Source organism: Ambystoma mexicanum, chromosome 2q (assembly GCF_040938575.1).
Source record: "Ambystoma mexicanum isolate Mex_15411 chromosome 2q, UKY_AmexF1_1, whole genome shotgun sequence".
Taxonomy (NCBI): domain Eukaryota; kingdom Metazoa; phylum Chordata; class Amphibia; order Caudata; family Ambystomatidae; genus Ambystoma; species Ambystoma mexicanum.
The window spans coordinates 880,545,458-880,565,084 of NC_090924.1; the positions used below are offsets into that span (position 1 = coordinate 880,545,458).

Sequence of the window (19,627 nt, forward strand, 5' to 3'; positions counted from 1 at the left end):
ACTCACACAACTCAGACATTCATAGAAAGTCCATAAAAAGAAGACAAAAACATACACAACTCACTCCCATGCAGCTACAGAAATATTCTCCAAATTACTTGTAGTAAAATAATGCAAACGATATTAAGGATATGCTTCATGTGGTGCCTTAATGGCATTGTGCCAGATCGTATAAACAATAAAGAACACAAAAAGACATCTATGCCAATTTAAATTTGAATTAATAAAACAAGAAAACTAAATTGGGATTTTACATCAAAAATGAAACGTGGATCTAGCAAACACCATCAATTCTTTGTGTGCCAATTGAAACAAATTAGCATAAGAAATAAAATCACAAACGGTCAAACAATGCTAATTTTACGTATCTGCATTGTTCTTGGAAGCACATTTTGTAAATATGTAAGGGCCATTATATAATGTAGGTGTTATGGCAACTCCGCTCTAATCTACATTCAATAATTCAACTGATCAAAGGAAGCTCCGTGCACATGTACAATTATTTCTTCTGTGACTCAATGTAATCAAAACACAAATCCCTTTCACGGTATGTTAAATGAACTCCAAAATAGTATGCGCATACCACATGCACAAAATGCTGTTAATTACAGTTTTAGAACTACACGCAAATTTGCCAACATAATTCACATACAGCTTAGACTATTTTGACAATTGTTCTTTAAACAAAATGAGAAAATGAGTGAGGGAAACGTTTTATGAAAAAAGAATCAAGATTACCATTTTTTAAAAGATGAAGTCTAATGCCAAAGCTAAAGTTTACTCTACTACTAAACATTGACTATGACATAAAATAAAACCAACATAACACTAAATATGGTATAAAATGAAACCAACATTGTTAGAATCTTAACTCTTTGTCACAAGTGACATTTACAAAAAGTAACATTGGCACAAAGTTCTATCTTTACAGTCTACACCAGCAAGAAAACAACTGACACAGCAAACATACAATACATGTTAAAACCACACAAATATAACCCTTGGACGAAATAATAATAATATACTCCTTACATGACATGTCCTCAAAGCATGCATCCACAATCACAATTTACATTAAATTACCTCAAAATAAACACCCACAATCACACCATAGCTGGTCCGATAGCACCGCGAGTAGAGTGTTCCCTTTGACATCCGTTTCATCCTTCTGAGGTCGATAAATGAGCACCACACACCGTGGGTAATAATAAGCAGCGCTCAGATGCCTGAGGGTTTGTAGTGCTATATAAATGCTAAATTATTATTATTTTTATTATATGTTAAATTACCTCAAACAGACACCTACAGATATAGCTTACATTAAATTAATTGTATAGATACTGCCCCATTTTCTTAAATCACTAGCTCACAAAAACATAAAGGGACGGATTCTCAAAGCTAGCACATTTCCTCACTTATGACAAATAAAAGGAGCAGCCCACTTCTCGAAGGGCATCTGAATGTGCTGATGCCCTTTTTCCAAACTTTGTTCTTTTTCACATATGAGGGAGCATCTCTGTACATTTAAAAGCACTTGCCGTATTTACAAACTCAGAAATTAGGGATTCTGCAGGGGGGGGACACAAATTATTGCAGGGCCATTTCTGACCCTGTCCTAATTGTTTTTAGGTGTGACAGCCATTCTTTAAAGGGTAGCTGTCACACTAGCATTTTCAGCCCTAGAACGGGGATGGCAAAGCTTTTTTATTTTCTTGAGCATTTCACCAAGATGGCCCTTTACCTGTCATACATTAGTGTCCAGAGCGCGGTTACAACACTAATGTACGCACGATGGCTGGATAGAGCATCTAGGTGCTATTGTCCAGCCCTCCTGAAATGCTGAAGTCACTCTTGAAGATAAGGTGACCTGAGCATTTCAGCAATGAGCGCAAATGAAACTAGTGCATACTATGCGCTGCTTTCCTTTGCGCTCATTTATGAGAAGCTGGCCCATAGTCTTCATACCACTTTCCACACCAAACTACAAATTACATTCACATCCTAAGGACAAACAAGCACAGAAATACACAAAAAAACACAAAACACTTATTCACCTTCACACTAATCCAAAAATCATAGTTAAGGTTACAGTAATGTTGGTTTTATTGTATGATATGTTTAGTATTCATGTTAGTTTTAGTTATTTGTTAAAAAAACAGGAATGTATCTACATTTTTAACATTCCTAACATGCCCATAACTCTTCAAATGTGTACAATCATGCACAAGCAGAAGCACACACACATGCAAACCACTCATAATGTTACAAGCACAAGCTTATGAGTAAACAGAACACTCATAATGTGTAATTGTGTAATGTTACGAACAAGTAAAAGCATACCAATCAGCAGAACACTCGTAACGTTTAGGGTAACATATCAAAATATGAATGATACCTAAACATCTGCCATTCTGGAGGTTCTTTTCAAATTGGGCAGTGTGGGAAATGGTGGCGTAAAAGCACAATTTCATGATGACAGAGGGCAGAGCATGGGAACGGAATAAAGTTAACCTCTCGCCATGCTTTCTTTCTCTGTCTTGTGAGCACTTCATTTTAGGCCTGCATAACATTTTCATGCAGCCATGAAACAAATGGATTCCCATAGAATCTGCCTCAAATTTGCACCTGCTAAAGAGCAGGCAGATTCTATATGAATCCATTAGAAAACGCTGCCCGCAAAGCAGAATTTTCAGGACACATTTACTTTTTTGCGAACCAGACCATAAAACTATAAAAGAGTAGGGGCACTTTCAACTTGCTTTGCATTTAGTTTTTGCATTCGGCCTTGCAAATGTAGAAAATTGCATGGAGGGGAGCCAACAGCATTGATTTTAAAATGTACTCCCCTGTTTGTGCAAAAAAATGCAAATGACTTCCAATTGCAGAACATGAAAAATCTTGAAGGGAATGTGTGTAATATTACGCACATAAACACGCATTAGCATAAAGAGAACACAGGTAATATTATGAAGAAGCACATGTTTAAGCATAAAACTTGCAATATGTAATATTGTAACATATAATATTACGAGTAAGCATATGCACACAAGTAAGCAGAACACTCATAATGTTTCAATACTATGAACAAAAACTAGCAAACAAATAACCAGAACACTCGTATTGTGTAATATCTCAGACAAGCAAAATAATATGAATAAGCAGAACACGTGTAATGTCTATTATTAGGAACAAGCAGAAGCATACGAATGTGCAGAATGCTTGTAATGTGCTATGTCATATATGAACATGTAAAGGTTGATAAAAATAGGACATTCTGTCTACACAAAGAAATTCACATAGATTACTATTTCAAAACATACAAACTCTGGCAGTGAATATATGTAATGTGTAATGGGTTATGTCTATTGTGAAATGTGTAATGTGAGATAGGTAAATAGGCAAAAACACAGATAGATAACTACATAGATAGCTAGCTGAATACATATATGCATTCATGCATACATACATACATACATACACACACACACACAAAATAGATAAAGTGAAAGGAAAATTAAGTTATATTTAAAGATTTCCTGATGAATGCAGGTGGGAAATGTAATTGTAAGTGCATTTAAATTAAAATGAGAACTGTATACTGATCTGAGACAACTAGGCCTTTACATTCAGCACCCAGGCCTAGTGTAGTTTAGAGAAATTCAAGGTTTCATTATTTGCTTGCAGTTAAGATGGAGAAAAGAAACTTGGCACTCTGAAATGGTATTTATTTGCATGCTAGTTTTCTTCTGTCATTGCATGTTTATTCATAACCTTGCTTACATTGCCAAAAGAATATTGATTTATTACCAACCAAAACAGCTTCAAACAAATATTATACGAAATTGTGAGTCTTAATTGCATTATGAATATGCATCTGCATTGATATCTCTATAAGGCAGTAGGAGTGCCCAATGGCGACCAGCCTCATCTGTCATCTCAAAGCACAGTACTAATTGGACAGGGTGAAATCATACTCAGTGAAACCACACCTAAGCTTTGATACCAGTGTCTGTTTCCATTATAGTTAACTGTGCCTTTACTCTCTGATCACTGTCATTGTACAGAGCATGCCCAGAGGAGTTGTGAAAGAGTCTCTCAGCGATGCTTCAGGCCTAACGAAGAAGGTAAGACACTTTGTCTCAATGGTGATCACACTGAGGGAAGTACCTGTGGGTCAGGGAGCCTTTTTGTCTATTGAAAAGGACCTGAATGTATTCAGAGAATGGTTTGGTAAATATTTAAGATTAAAAAAAAATCTGTTTGTATTTGTGTATTGTGTATGTCTCATGGAACTGTCAATTAAGAGTGTTTTTAAAAACCCTGTCCGGTTAGGGAACAGCTGCCTGTCAGTAGCAAAAGCACTTGCATCCATACACTACATTTAAGAGGTTATCGCAAGCCTAGGGAGTCAGTATTCTTATAGGAATGGTTCTTGAAGGAATGTGAAAGAAAAGAGGTCTGTGCACAATTCGAAACTATTGAATAATCAGTGAACCTCATTGACAAGCCCACAAGACATTATAACTGGGTAAAGGCTGTTGCTTTAGGGCTGGTGGGGGAGACTACTGTACAGGTCCCAAATGGTGATCATGTGAAAGAGTTTGTTGTCTGTCCATCAACCTATTCCAAACCTGATTCCTGGGCAGCTATAGACCCACTGCTTTGTAAAGTGTGTCTTTGGCGAAGACTTAATTTCTGCTCTTCCTATCCTATAAACAAAATTTGATTATTACCACCCTTTTATGTGTGTAACACTTGCCTCCTTTTCTAACCTTTCTCTGGAACCCTAATAGTGTTAAACGTAATGTTGGATATACAATACGTCTCGATACTGCTGCATGGTGCATGGTTACTGAGCAAATGGTGCTAATGGTGGCTATAAACCAAATCTTGAGACTGTGCTCTCGGTCTTAGTTACTGAGCAGTGAGTCATGAGCCATGTCAGGTATAGCGGCATATTGATTCTCTGGCATAGGACATTGTCAAAAACAACATTGACTTACTTACAAGCTAATCCTTTTCTTACTTTTGTGAGAATGGAATTGGGTCAGTCAAAGCAAGTGCCACTTCCCCTTAAGGGAAGTTGAGCTCATTTTATGTTCACAAATAATGTACCCAATACGTGTAATTTTCTGGATAAAATGAAATAATTTGCTCGTAATGATGACATGAAGCAGTTTCCTGAAGAAGGTACATTTTAACTTGACGGAATTATTTATTTAAGAGGATCACTAGAGACCATTGAGTCGAAGGTTCACCAAATGCAGTGGGATTCCTTTTTTGACTGATATGTTGAGGCCACTAAAAGGGGTTCTAAATTCAGGGCCAAATACTCTAAATGATGGCTAATGAAAACTCCAAAAGCAGTTAGAAGAACTGAAAGCAGGGTGAGCGAATGTGGCCATCCCTAAAAATAGAAAACATTACAGTAAATGTTATCCGACTCTCTATGGGGGTACCATCAACGAAAAAAACACCAGAAAATATTTCAGAGACATTTAAACCTGCTATATTGAACCACCAAATGAACCCCATGTAGTTGCTTCTGCTGGACTATCATCACCATGTGGGCACATACAGTTTAGAGCCCAGATTCATCTTTCTGTGAACCGCTGGGAAATAGTCAATCTACACCTATAAGATCAGTGAAATCATGGAATCTTCGAATCACTGCATTTAAGTCAATGTGTTAAAAACCTTTATACATAAAGGGGCTGGGCAACACAGTTTCAGGATTGCTTGAGGTGCTTCATGTTCCTGTATTCACCCTGCAATGCTGCTATTAAAGATTTACAGAACTAACCTCAACCAAGATTCAGGTCCAGTGGATAGTTGGATGGATGGATGGATGGATGGATAGATAGAACCAAACATATGTAGGCCCAAATACAGATTCACAGTGGATAGATAGTTGAATAGGCCAAAAGAAAGAGTCAATAAATAGAAAGGATCATAGATAGACAGGAAGGTAGATAGTCAGGTAGATAGATAAGCAGATAGATAAATAGGCAAATACATAGCTATCAAGCACCTTCAAACAAATAAGTGGAACACTCAAAATAGGTTATGCCATACAGGAACGTACAACAGTTTCCTAAACATTGTTTTTTTTGCACAAAGAAATGCATATAGACTACTATTGCAAAATCTAAGATCTATTGTAGTGAATATGTGTAAGGTGCAGTGTGTTATGTCTGTTGTGTGATGTGTAACGTTTAATGTGTAATTAGAGATAAATAGATGCAAAGATAGATAGCTATTTAAATTGATAATAGACATGCTCAAAGTATCATAGGTCCATATATAGATAGGCCAGTATATAGATAGACTACAAGATAGATGTGCCTCTAGATAAATGAGCCCATAGATAGATAACTAGATGGGGAGATAGATAGTCCTAAAGACAAATATACCCATAGATAGGCAGTTAGTTAGAAACATAAGCACAAGCATACACATATGCTAAACACTTGTAATGTGTAATATTGCAAACAATAATGAGCAAACAAATTATCAGAAGACTTGTAATGTGCACTATCACAAAAAAAGCAGCAGATGAATTTACAGAACACTTATGTGTAATGTCACATGTAAACATTCAACTGTTACTTAAAATAGGACAGACATCCTGTATGTGCAAAATATGCACATAGCTCCCAAATGCAGAACATAAGAACTCTTATAGTAAATATGTGTAATGTGTAATGTATTATGTATACATCTAATGTCTCATATCTAATGCATTATGTGTGATGTGAGATGGATAGAAAGACATATAGTTAGGTAGATAGATAGAAAGCTAGATTCCGTTTTTGAGGTTCTTTTTAGCCATACTGCTACAGAGGAAGAAAGACAGGGAGGCATACACAGGGTTGGGGAAACAGGGGATGGGAGGCCGCCCCACCTGGAAAGAGGTAGGAAAGAGACACCTAGGCATCACCTGCAGAGACACTAGCAGCTCTCACACCAATAATCCATTCACCAGTGCTTATGACATCTTTCAACTGCATTTTATTGCCAGTGGCCCCCAAGTTAGGCTACTGCACCCACGCTGGCTGTTTCAGGTTTTTGTCTGCAACTTTTTAAAAGGCAAACCGCAAGGGACTGTGGGGGATGCAGTGCCACCCAGTAGCAGTTGGCGAAAGCAAGGATTTTGCACCCTAATGTCAATATTGTTCTATGCTTTCGGGAGAATCAAGTAGGGTGATGTGGGCCACGTTTTCTGGCCACAGGACTCACAAGACACTCCTGCATTGCCCCCACTTTCAAGGGATGGGGCAAGGGGTTTGGGATGGGGCAGCCTTTGAGACTCTGCTGGGTTATTGTGTATGCTGGGCCTATGCTTCTAATATGGCAGCGGATCCGCAGACAGTTTACAGAATGGCTGTCATTCCTTGCTGCTATCACACTACTGTCCTCTTCATAGTCTGGATATCCGGTCCAGCAAGTGGCAGGGATGTAGGTGGAGGTAGGTGGCAGAAGGAGATCCAGTCCGCCTCCTTTTTCTACATATGATGCTGACTGTGCTACGTTGTGCTGCTGCTGTGATGACCTTTATCATGCGGACCAGAGGCGTAGACAGGGTAGGGCATGAGGGGCAAGGCCCACACAAAATCTGTAAATGACCGCTCAGAAGCGCTGTGTGGGCCTTCACAGATATTTTTGTCAGTGCAGTGGGCCCAACTACATAGGTTTCAGGCCCCATTTGCTAGGCAATCCTGGCTACGCCTCTGATGCGGACATATTCACAAATGTGCAGTTTAATCAAAAGGTACCTAGAGAGCTTTTCGCATAGAGGGCTTCAAAGGTGACATACATGGTCGGTGCTGACTGTCATCAATCCCCAACCTGCCTCCATCCATGTTGTCACTACTTAGCACCCTAAAAGGAGCACATACCAGACGGTATCAATCAAAGTTGCAATACCCAGGCAAGATAGACCACCTGGGCCCCCTGAAGAGGACAGCTTGCCTGCCCGTAGTGTGGAGACTGCTGCCCAATGCTTTAGTTGATAGGAAACACCTGCCACCTCTCATTACAGTTCAAGGAGCTGGCACGGATGGTCAGCAGGGGAGATGCCTTTAGTACTTCGCTACTGTGTTACCACCATTAATGTCCACCGTCTTGGTGTCGGGGGCAATCTGATCTATGTTGCTTGTACATAAAAATAAGGCTGCAGCCTTGTTGATCTTTTTTAACCTGGCATCAATTTTGTTCCATGCACTTACTGTGTGTTCCTGATTCATGCAATGTTGTGGAGATGAGTGGGTAGCTACATTGGGGGCATCCTGACAACTACCAGCACGTTTGTGATTGTAAAGTTTCTAAAAACACTGCAGATCAGATTGTAGCTGCTGCACTCTGTCGCCGGATTCTAGTTTTCATAATGGTAGGACTTCGTCTACACGAAAAAGCAAAGCCAACATTAACATGAATAGGCATGTTCACACACTGCTTTGGTACTTTGTCCCCTTGGATGCCCTTGGTTGGGATTTATGTTCGGGTTTAAATCCATCCCTGCCCATAAACTAGGACCATATGCCCGTCTTGTCTAATCAGCACTCAACATAGCTGATAGGAATGTATGTAGCAGGGGTAACATGTCAGTCAGGTGCGGATCAAACATTGCTCCTATTCAAGTGCTCTTCGTGCTTACAAAATAAGGAACACAACTACTGAAGCATTAGCAGCAAATTAGAGCAAAGTATATTAAAGCAAAATGTTAGTAAAAAAGGACTGGATTGGCTACTCCCATGTAATAACAAATGTGCACATGTTTCAGGCTGCAACTCCAGCTTGAGAATTTCGGACTGTTAGGTACTCTGGAGAGGCCACCAGACAGTGCGGTATAAAACGTGCCTGTGAGATGCACTCATATGTGCAATCATTTATTTGAGGGTGAGTGACTCTTGCCTGGCAGACCATGGCTGCCTAGAAGGTCGCAGGAATACTGCAGAGTGGTGTGGCACCACGGTGAAGGTCATTGGTGACCGTCCATCATTAACAAGTTCTGAAACACATGGGACAGAATCAATGAGTACATCATGAGGCAAGAGGCCAAGGTGAGATGTTCATGCAAACTTCTTGAAGCCATTTGGAATTGCAAGGAACAACCCTATTCTTATGATTGCAATAGCAATATTCAGGTTATGCGAAGTGCCTATTTTCATGGATATACACAGCTGCCAGATAGTTCTAGCACCACCGGCAAGACCCCTAGAACCCGGGCTACTCAACTTCCTGGTACTGATTTTGTTCTTTCCCCTACAGCTCTGGTGTTGTGGTAGCGGAGGTGGTGTGCTTCCCTAGGCTTATGTTTCTTAACTATAACATTGGTATGTTGGTAGGCCATTTTAGATGATGTTCTTAAACAATGTTCCAAAGCTCAAGGTTTCTCTCACATGTTTCCACTTCAAAGCTCAGTGTCTCCCTTAACCAACATTCCACCAAGAGAATGCCCAAGAGAACGCCCACGCCAGTGTGTTGAGCACCTTCCCATCCTTCTCCAACTGTTTCTATTTGTTTCTAACCAGTTCTAACCAGTTTTCATGATTTAGCCATATTATAATGGCATTGCAGTCCTGAGAGAGAGGGCTGTAGCAGGTGTTATCACTCATATCCCTTGTCATGCCCCCTCAGCTTCACCTCAGGCCCATTACTCAGGTTTGGGCAGATAATATGTGTTACCGACATCTCCACATGGATGAAATGGCTCACAAAATTGTAGTTGTCCACCTATTAACAACAGGGTTAATTTCACAGTGTGTTTCCAAACGACATTATAGACAACGCATGTTCTGCTCTCTTTGTGCATCACTTGTCACTTGGAGCACAATGTGCTATATCCATTGCTGATAGTTAACCATGTACAGTGCTTTATATGATGTGATTTAGGGGTATGCCATTCTTTAAGATGCAACACACAGAAAAGTGAACAAATAGACATTTTCTGTTACAGTGATCAAGCGTAGCAAAGTTGCAAGATTGGATTTCCATTAAAGGGTTTAGATGATCCAGCATTTTGCATAGTTCCTTAGTTGCAAGTCTAGTGACGCACAGGGATGGGCCTCTGGCAGGGGATTGCAGTAGAATGAGAATGGGCCTCAGAGTGGGAAGGCGCATTGAGTTGGGGATGAGTCTCGAGCTGTGATTGGTCTAGCCATAGGGATGCACTCAGAGCAGAAATGGGCCTCTGGACCCAGAACAGGAATGGCCTCAGAGCAGTAATTGGCTGTGGGGGAGGGATGGATATTGAAGGGGGGGATAGGCAATGTTAGTGATTGGACTGATTCCCAGACCAAGCATGGGCTGTGAATAGGCCTCTTGAAAGGGCTAGGCCTCGGTATGGAGCTTATGTAGAGATCACCTTCCTGGCAGAGATGGGCCTGTGGCGGTGATGGGATTTGGGTAAGAATGCTCCTTGTGTGAGTTGTGGGGATAGGCATAAAACAATGTTTGGTAATGTTAGCTCTGGTTGTGGAGAGCAATGGTAGCAATTGATGATGCTGCAATTGTGATATCGTTGCTAGCCAATATAAGATGTTTTGGACAGTAAATGATGTGTCTATGTTGCACTTAAGCTTATAGGCACTGCCCGAGGGCTGTACTATGTGTTATGGGCCCCCGAAGACCAAGTTAAATGCCGAAGCGCAGTAAGGGTGTAGGTTCATAACCCCTGCTAAAGCCTGAGTGAGGGAGGTCTTCATAGCTATTACGATGTGCCCAGAAGAGAACAAAAAAGGAAGGCAATCTACGTGGGAGTTGTCACTGGGAACTGGCAAGTTCCCAGAGAGCATGCCATTGATTAGTAATAGCTGCAATATGGTGTGAGTACCTGGGCATATAATAGCAGTGCCTGGCAAATGCCCAATACTTACAAACAAGTCTTAATTGCTGGTGTTGTTAATGCTCGGTTTAAGCAGGACTTCATTGAAGGACACACGTAGTGATTATAAATCTTCCTCTATTTTCCTGAACTCTCTATCTAAATTCCCAACTGTTGGAAGGCTTCAGACTCTTTGATGTTAAACACTACCAAAACAGAGGTGCTCTTCTGCCCTGCTAAATGCTCTCTCTCATCGCTTCCTCTGTCTATCCAGTTCCCACCTGACACTCTCCCCTATTCAGCTCTCTACTTTCATCTCCAAAACTGCAATGGCGGCTCTCCTCAACCTCCTAAATATTATGAAGATCAGGCACCTCCTTCCTTTCAACATCGCCAATCATCTCTTAACCACTCTTTTCTTCTCTAAACTGGACTACTTACTGGGCAAGTGTTGTAGCCCTCATTTGGACCACGGTAAGGTGTCAACCTTCACCCATGTGTGCACAGGCCCTGAGGGGGCATGGTGTACAAAGATACACGGGAGTCAGTGTATAGCGCAACCTCCTTTATTGCCCTCTACGTAGCTTCTCCCTGGGCTCTGCTAGCCCCTCCTCTTCCTCCCTTCCTCCCCCTGTGTCTTTTGGTTTCCTTCCTCTCTTCTTTAAGGTGGCTCTCCTCTTAAACTGGGCTGGCCACTGCTACTTTCATCTCCAAAACTGCAATGGCGGCTCGCCTCAACCTCCTAAATATTATGAAGATCAGGCATCTCCTTCCTTTCAACACCGCCAATCATCTCTTAACCACTCTTTTCTTCTCTAAACTGGACTACTTACTGGGCAAGCATCCTCTTTGGTGTCCACAGCTATGTTTTCGATCCTCTCAACCAGATTATTACGTTCGCTGCCAGGACTCTCTTTGAACTCCCTCACTTTTGCCTATTTCCTCATACTGTCACCAGGCTGTATGGCAGACGTTGCAAAAAAGGGACAGATATACATTTCTTCTCCTGGTTCACAAATCTATCCACGATGAGGCACTATCGTATCGATCCTCCTCTATCCAACTCTACAGGCTTTCTCGTAATCTTTGCTCTGCCTCCTCGACTACCCTTGTGGCTCCTTACCCTCCCTGTGTTTCCTCTCGCTTCTGCTCTTTCTCGCTTCTTGCTCCACTTGCATGGAATACTCTTTCCGTTGATGTCTGAGAAACAGTCCACACTGATTTGTTGAAAACCAAACTAAAAAAGCCTACCACATTGCCTAAATGTTACCCTCTTAACCTACCTCTCATCTGACTGCTAGCTAAAAAAATGTCCTGGCCTCTAATCTGTCTCTGCCCCTCACTTCCTCTGCCTCCACTCTAGCACTTCACCTATCACGGTTGCATCCCTAACACAGCTGGTTGTACCACCTACCTGCACTTAAAAATGTCCAATGTTGATTGTCCTTAACCTATGTATGTCCACCTATGTATTGTCTCGGTGACTGTTACACTTACTCCCCTCCACAACCTAGTCAGAATGTCACTCAAACACACCTCATTGTAAGAAGCTCACTGCTTCCCGTCAAATCTGGTTTCTTAACTATTGTATGTTCTTTTGTGATCAAAAGAGCATTGTTCCTTGTATATAAATTAAAAAAAATACATTTGAGCGGCTGAAGGCAGACCTAGCTAAGACATTGTTATTAAACCAGTAGTGCCTTTACAGCTCCAGTTAAGTAATTCCTTTTCGGAAGACTGCTTTAAAAAACACTGGCTGGCTCTTCGAGCACAAAGTGTGATCATAAGGCTTCATAAACCTAGCTCAAAGAAATCCTCAGAGGATATGTTTTGGGCGGGACGAAGCGGTTGGGAACAGCCATAGGGATTAACATGGCCATGGGCAGTCAATAGGTGGGTAAATAACTAAACAACACCTACAAGCTTTGTATCCCTCCTCATATTGCATATACCGCTGAGGGGGCGGGGGGTGCTTGATTACTAAACAACAGCTGAAAATGAAAGCAGGAAATGCAGAATGTGATCTCGTTATGAATAGCATGAAAAATCTCTGTTCCTTGGGACACCCAATGCTGGCAGGTCGTATTCACTATGAGAATTTCTCGGTGAGCAATATTGGCTCACCGGTTCATAGACGTATCATGGCTATGATGAGATTGAACGTTTTACCATTTAGGGCCCGGATGCTGTGGCAATTTAATACTATGCTTTGTACTTACGGTAGTGGGGCTGTAGAGGATTTAACTCTTTTTTGATTTATCTCTAAAAGACTTTTAGATTTGAGACGGCAATGGTTGAGAAGACATTTTATTGTTAATAATATCAGGTCCGTTCTTGATGCAATGCATTTTGTCTTGTGTTGATGTATGCTTTGTTAATGATTTTTGTGAGTACATCACTGCCTCTTTTAAGCGTATGGGAAGAAAACATTACCCTCATTTTACTAGTTTTGATCATAATAGTTTGTATTGCATATGTTAACATGATTGTTTTTTAGCATGGTTTAATAGTGTATTTTGCATTGTATTTTATTCTGTTTGTAAATGGTATGAAACCGAAAAAAAGTATGTATCTATCTTTCTATCCTAGCAGTACTCTACTGTGATAGTTCGACTTATCGGTGGAGCTTTAACAGCGCATAATAGCACAAACTAAAAATGAGAGTGACAAATATCCAGGCATTGGAGAATTAGCAGAGAAGGGACTTGAAACCTAACCAAATCCACAAACCCTGTTTGGGACATATGATTATGCTGGGGGATACAAAGCTTGCAGCATGTTCACTATCCAGGAACAAGAGAAGGTGTTGAGCTCCAGAGATTTGTCTATATCATCAAAGACCAGGGATTGAGTCCTTCTGTCTGACTTGCCTGCTTTTGGACCCCTCAGCCTGTGAATGTCTATCTGAGAAGCCTTGGAGGCTGAGAAGAAAGAGGAAGGTTTTGTAAAAAGTAGTCTGTGTACCTCTAGAAACCCCTGCCTGCTGGAAGCTCTATGGAAGAACACTGTAAGGTCATGCAGGAGTGTGGGTGACTTCAACTCAATCCCCAGAAGCTGTGGAATTGAAATCCTGCATACAATCCACTTTGCAGGAGTTTGAGATCTGAAAACCCAAGCAGTGTCATCTGCTCAGTCAGTCCACTGACGATATACGTATTTTAAGACCGCCAGCATTGAGAGGAGATGGCAGAGTTTTTTCTTTAATGAGTGCCGTGTGCTGCCATCATCATGGTGGCTCTCAGGTTAAGTAACGTGCTCTGTTCTTCCCGCTTGCTCCTCCGCTTTACAAGGGCTCCCCTGCGACCCTCCGTTCTTATCCCCGCTCCTGTGTACTTTACGTCACAACATGACATGCATGGGCATAATTTTAGGGGGAACAAGGGTGTTTGTCCCGGCCAACTTTTGTGGTGCACCATTTTGCCCCACTCGTTTGGTAGGGGCCCCTTTCATTTAGATGTCCCCCCAACATGTACAGCAACGTTACTCCACTGATGATGTGTGTGCAATGCACGCGTAGTACAGGCAGCCAGTTTAGTGGCACTTACCAACTTGGAGGTCTGCATACACTTCATATAAACACCACTCCACGGTGCAGTCGCAGTGGGTTTTTTCGAAGAGATTGTCCAGCACGTCACGGACTGTTTGCCGTTCATCCACCATCAGGGTTTTAGTACTGCTGTCATTCATGTGCACCTTAACAACCAGCTGCAAAAAAAACACAAAAAAACAGAATCACATATTTTAAATAGTATTACGACCTATGATAATACTATCCTTAATGCTAGAACTTTTTTTAAACATACTGTATAGCAATCAACCATCATGTGTGGATTCTGGTTGAATAAATATAACCTTCAGCAACATTATAATAAGGGGTGCAAACACGTGCACCCGAAAGGAAAGACCCAATCCATGTTTCAATTGCCATGCTATCCCTTTATTATGGTTCTGCCACAATTAGGCTGCCTTAGAGAAATGCTCAGTTAAGTCAGCTGTCAAGGCCTATCAGGAATAAGTACCCTTAAGATAGCCAAACCCCCCGTAGTGTTGGTTTCCCTTGTAGCAGTGTATATGTTAACATTTCTACACATGGAAATAAGCTCGGGAGCCCAGGGGACCTGCCCATTATCCCGACCACAATCCCCCAGGCCAGGGGGGCACACACGGGATGAACTATTATAGAAATCTGGTCCAAATATTACTGCCATCAGCCCCATTAGCATCAGCAACAACGCAGGCTTGATTAATGCCAACCCTTTCACCTTTCTTATTAACGCGGGGCCGCAGGCCTCCCTCATGAAAGTCTAAACCTTGTCAATATGTGTTACTTTATTTAACATGGAAGACTAAACACTTCTCCTGCCAGCCGTCTCGTGTTTTTCTGATCCCGCCCGACTCTGTGTGTAAGGCGATCCCCTCTCTGCGTGTGCTGCTGGGCGGGGAAAGGTGCAGCAGGAGTGGGCAGCAAGCCGAAATGAGCCGCGACATTCCAAGCCCTAAAAGTTCACCACTGGGGCCTCCTTCTGTGTTGTGGATGTTTATGCCTCTGGGGGTTCCATATAGAATGCAGCCGTGACATAGAAACGCCCCTAGTATCGGTACATGGTGGTATTTTAGCTTTACAAATATACATTTTGTTCCAGACGATAAGTACTAGCTATCCTCATCTGTTTCTATTTACCTAACATGTATGGCATGCAACATACGGACTGGTTAGGTGCTTAGGTGGGTCCGTGCATTAAAAGGGAATTGCTTTAAATGTATATTCACACAGACTGAAATAATTTTAATTAGGTTGTGCATGCTTTTAATGTGATTATACATTTCATTTTTCACAATTATTTTTAGATTTTTTACGTGAACGTAGAGAGAGCTTTACTAATGATGTACACAACTGCAAATCATTGGTACATGCATTTGCAACATGCACAAACATATGATGGCCGGCCTCCATCAGCTCCTTCCACCCCACCTCATTCACACACTGCATTGCTTGGAGGGGTAAAGACATACATAAGTGCAATAATGCCTTTGACCCGCAAATGGATTGTAGGACTGTTCAAACAAACACTGACAACGCCCATAAGTCTTACTCGGACTTTAGTTTAGGCTACGCGCAATCTCATATGTCCATCTAAAGCCCCAAATAGCCAGTACAGACTTACACGCTCTGTTGCGGCAGTCATATGTCTAGGTGCAACCGCACGCCCCAGAAAAAACATCATATACCTAGGTAGCACCATCATACACCTAGAGTGCACTGATATGCCTTCTATGAATTTCAAATGCCTATGTACAGGCTCACTTGCAAAGGTTTTGCCAACACACGGAGGTGCAGCCTCATATGTCTATGTATGACCATAGTATGCCATTTTCAGCCATCATAGAATCACATATACACTGGTAGAGCCTCATACACCCAGGCACAACCTCATATGGTCATGCATGACAATCACATGCCACTTGAAGCTTCACATGCCTAGGTGCTGACCTCAATTGCCTATTTAATTTTTCAAGTGCACAGCTTTGCTACCATATCTCACCTATAGATTATTTTGTAGGTAGAGTTTATCAGAGACCAGCTCGTTGCATCGAATGGCCATGTAGTCCCATTGTATGTCAGAAACCACACTCCTTTTTTCAGTACAGAAACCCCACAGGACTACAAGACCCAAAATGAACTGTACCCCACACAGAGCAAAGGACCACACAAGGCATCCCCTCCACACAACTACAATGGAAGTCTCACATGTACTCCCAAAGAACTACACATTCTATAATGAACTGAATTGAAGTATGTCTGCCCATACAGGAACACAGTTTCCAGAATGCAGACTGTGCAAATCACTGCTGATGTGCCCACATATCAACATCATCTAGAAATCAATATGCCACACTCACGGCAGATACATAACTGCATGTCACAAAAAACACTGTGTCACCAGTAAACTAGGCATCACTCGGTATCCATCACAGCAGATGTGTCATAGGAAGCACTCGGTCTCAATCAGTTTAGAGCCCCAACATACCTGTAATCAGAGCTGCTGCAAGGAATTTTGCTACCCTAGGCAGTGTGTCAGATTGAGCCCCTCGCTTAGGCACTTGAACACATACCTTTCATGCTGCACTTGGTATACAAATTGAAATATTGTACTTCAAGGCCCACATTAATACCATCTTTCAGAGAAGAGCCCTAAAGTTTCCCATGGCCATGTGCAAGAAAGCCATCCAGTGCTGTTTTTGCTTGGAATTCTGGGACATGTAGTCTTCCTAAATTCCAAGTGGGGAAGGCTGTGCCCATACATGTACATTCAGGCTATATGCAGGCGGATGCCAGTATTACCATAAGACAACTTACTCCTGTTGGATTTGACAGTAACAAATGCTATGCCACTGTAAGAAAGCATGTCCAGGTTGGCTGTACCAAGCCAGTCCAGCACCTTGCCATAGCAATGCTGTGACTACCTGTAGCATCCTGCCCAGATATATGAGTACCAGCACCACCCTTACTCTGGCTCAATGAGTACCTGCAACATGCCACCCTGCCCACTCCTCTAGTGGTGGAAGGTATTGTGAAACAGCTGACGGTTGCTTGACTAAGATGCCCTGGAAAAAGAAACCTCAGTGTTGACCACATGGCACAGAAACGTGAGGAGCCATTCAAACTTCTGCACGTTGGCTCTTCAACAAGCCTATTCTGACACGAGCCACTCAGATGAGATTGGCAAAATGGGTACAAGAGTAGCCTTTGTGTCCTGGTAGAGCTGGGCACTACGGCCTGCTGCTGATACAGCATCCATACTTCAAACACGCCATATTCAACTATCAGAGGGTAAAGACCTTTCACCAGACTCCCGTGCAACAGGTTAGTCTGGCAGCTGCAGTGACTCAGCGCCATAATGTTCTCTGTCAATGGTCAAGCTGGGAAGCAAAAGGTAGTAACCTAAAGAATATTAGGGTATCAAAGGTAAATCATAGTATTTCTGATCATCGTTGCATATTCCTGCTTGCTCGGCTGGCTATTAACTTAGAAAGAACTATCAAATGTGCGTGATAAGCAAGCATTTCTGTTTTTCAAAATGAATTTCATGTTCTCTAATGAAAGAATTGGCAACAGTCTCAAGGCTTTATGATAGCTCATTAAGCCTATTTACTATGGTAAAATAATTATAGATAATGGTGACAAAAAATGTGCTTTGCTGTCATAGAATAAGGTGACTTAACAAGATATGTCTATGCTGAAAGAAAGCACAGAAATCTAACATCTCTCGCTTGCGTTATAACATAATTAACATGGCCTTTACAAGAGAGAACACACAAAGGGCAAATAGACGTTTTGCTTTGAGCCATAGTGCCTATTGAAACGAGATCCTAGTAAATAAATAAACCTAAAGATAAAGTCACTCCCACACTTATCACTGCAATGATAAGGAAATTCACCCAACATAATGCCACATAGGAAACTACATGTCACCTTGTTACTGTGCCCCTAGACCATGCTGCAGATTAGTGAGGATGACTGTGCACTCTGATCAGGTATAGCACTTGTCTTGTTGGCTCAGAAGAAATGCACACACTGGAGACATACATGCTACAGAGAAAGCATCTCATCCTACAAATGTATTCTTAAATGGCATAATGTTTTGCGGCAAAGGACTCTAATGCATACATCTTCCATACTATAGAATGTGTTGCAAAACTGCACTCCATCTGCCTACGTCTCATCTCAGTTGAAAAATCACACATTCATACAATGCTGGTTAAGTGGGTGACTGTTGCCTCCCTTGTCAAGTGCCTTGCATCTTGCCGCCTGTTCCAGTTATAGAGTTTTTGTCAACAGACAGAAAAAGTGAGTAGGCTCAGTTATAGACATTGGCAAACAGAAGGAAAATATAGTCTGCACAAAGCTTGAAATAGGTCTTTCTATTATGTAATAAAATACACATCCTCAAGCACTTGAGTAGCAGCATTGAAAGGAAATGCTTCTTCAGACACAATAACCAGGAGGTTTAATGCAGGATGCTTCTCTGCCCCTCTGCCTCCTTTCAAGCCTCCTCCCACTTTGTTGAATACACCCTGGCAAGAGTTGGCTCATAGTTTTGTTTCCAAAGCGTGATTACAGTATTCCCACCTAAACCCACTCTCTGTGCCTTTAAATCCTAGTTTTGGGCAGAGAACGCACCACATAGCAACTCCTTGTGAAAAAGTTTATTTAAATCGGAGTGTTATTTAATTTATTAGGTCTCCATGATGAAAGACAGAAAGGCCCTAGCAGAGGACAACAGGGACAAGACCACAAAACTATGGACTAAGGAAGATGGGGTGGGGCAAAATAAACACAAAAAGCCTCATGTCCCACTCCCCAGGTACAGTAAATAATTAAATAGCATCCGTGTACAGTACATCTCTGCTTTTTGATGTATGGTATCAACTGCAGTTTCACCTAAAACATTTGTTAAACTGCAATAAACTTAAGACTAAAGGAAAGCATATGAGAGCGGCTGCTCAATGGGCTGCGCATAATAGGCCCGAGTTAACTTGAACTCTGTGTCTGTCTTCCATGCTTAGAAGGCACAGTACAGCAGGCCCGCTGTCAGGACCTGTGCTGTACTAAAAGACAAAGCTGGTGACACACGGCAGATATGTTTTTTGAAGGACAGATGGACACACATACACACACACCTCTGAGCCAAAAACACATGTTTATTTAGCGCACAGAGCCACAGACTAGAGGTTTCGAAGTGCAGTAAAAAGGAAAAACAAGGAGCCTATGGGGGCAATGAGCATATGTCGACAGGAAAA

General features: G+C 41.7%; 1 protein-coding gene across 5 annotated transcripts in view; it reads right to left on the bottom strand.

Moving 5' to 3' along the window:
- The window catches only part of APBB1IP (amyloid beta precursor protein binding family B member 1 interacting protein), a 1,612,974-nt gene that overhangs the window by 786,587 nt on the left and 806,760 nt on the right, over positions 1-19,627 (bottom strand). For all 5 annotated transcript variants that reach the window (XM_069648143.1, XM_069648145.1, XM_069648144.1 and 2 more), the window contains one exon: positions 14,371-14,530. In XM_069648143.1, the coding sequence (XP_069504244.1) occupies positions 14,371-14,530 (160 nt within the window). The remainder of the gene's footprint in view (positions 1-14,370; positions 14,531-19,627) is intronic.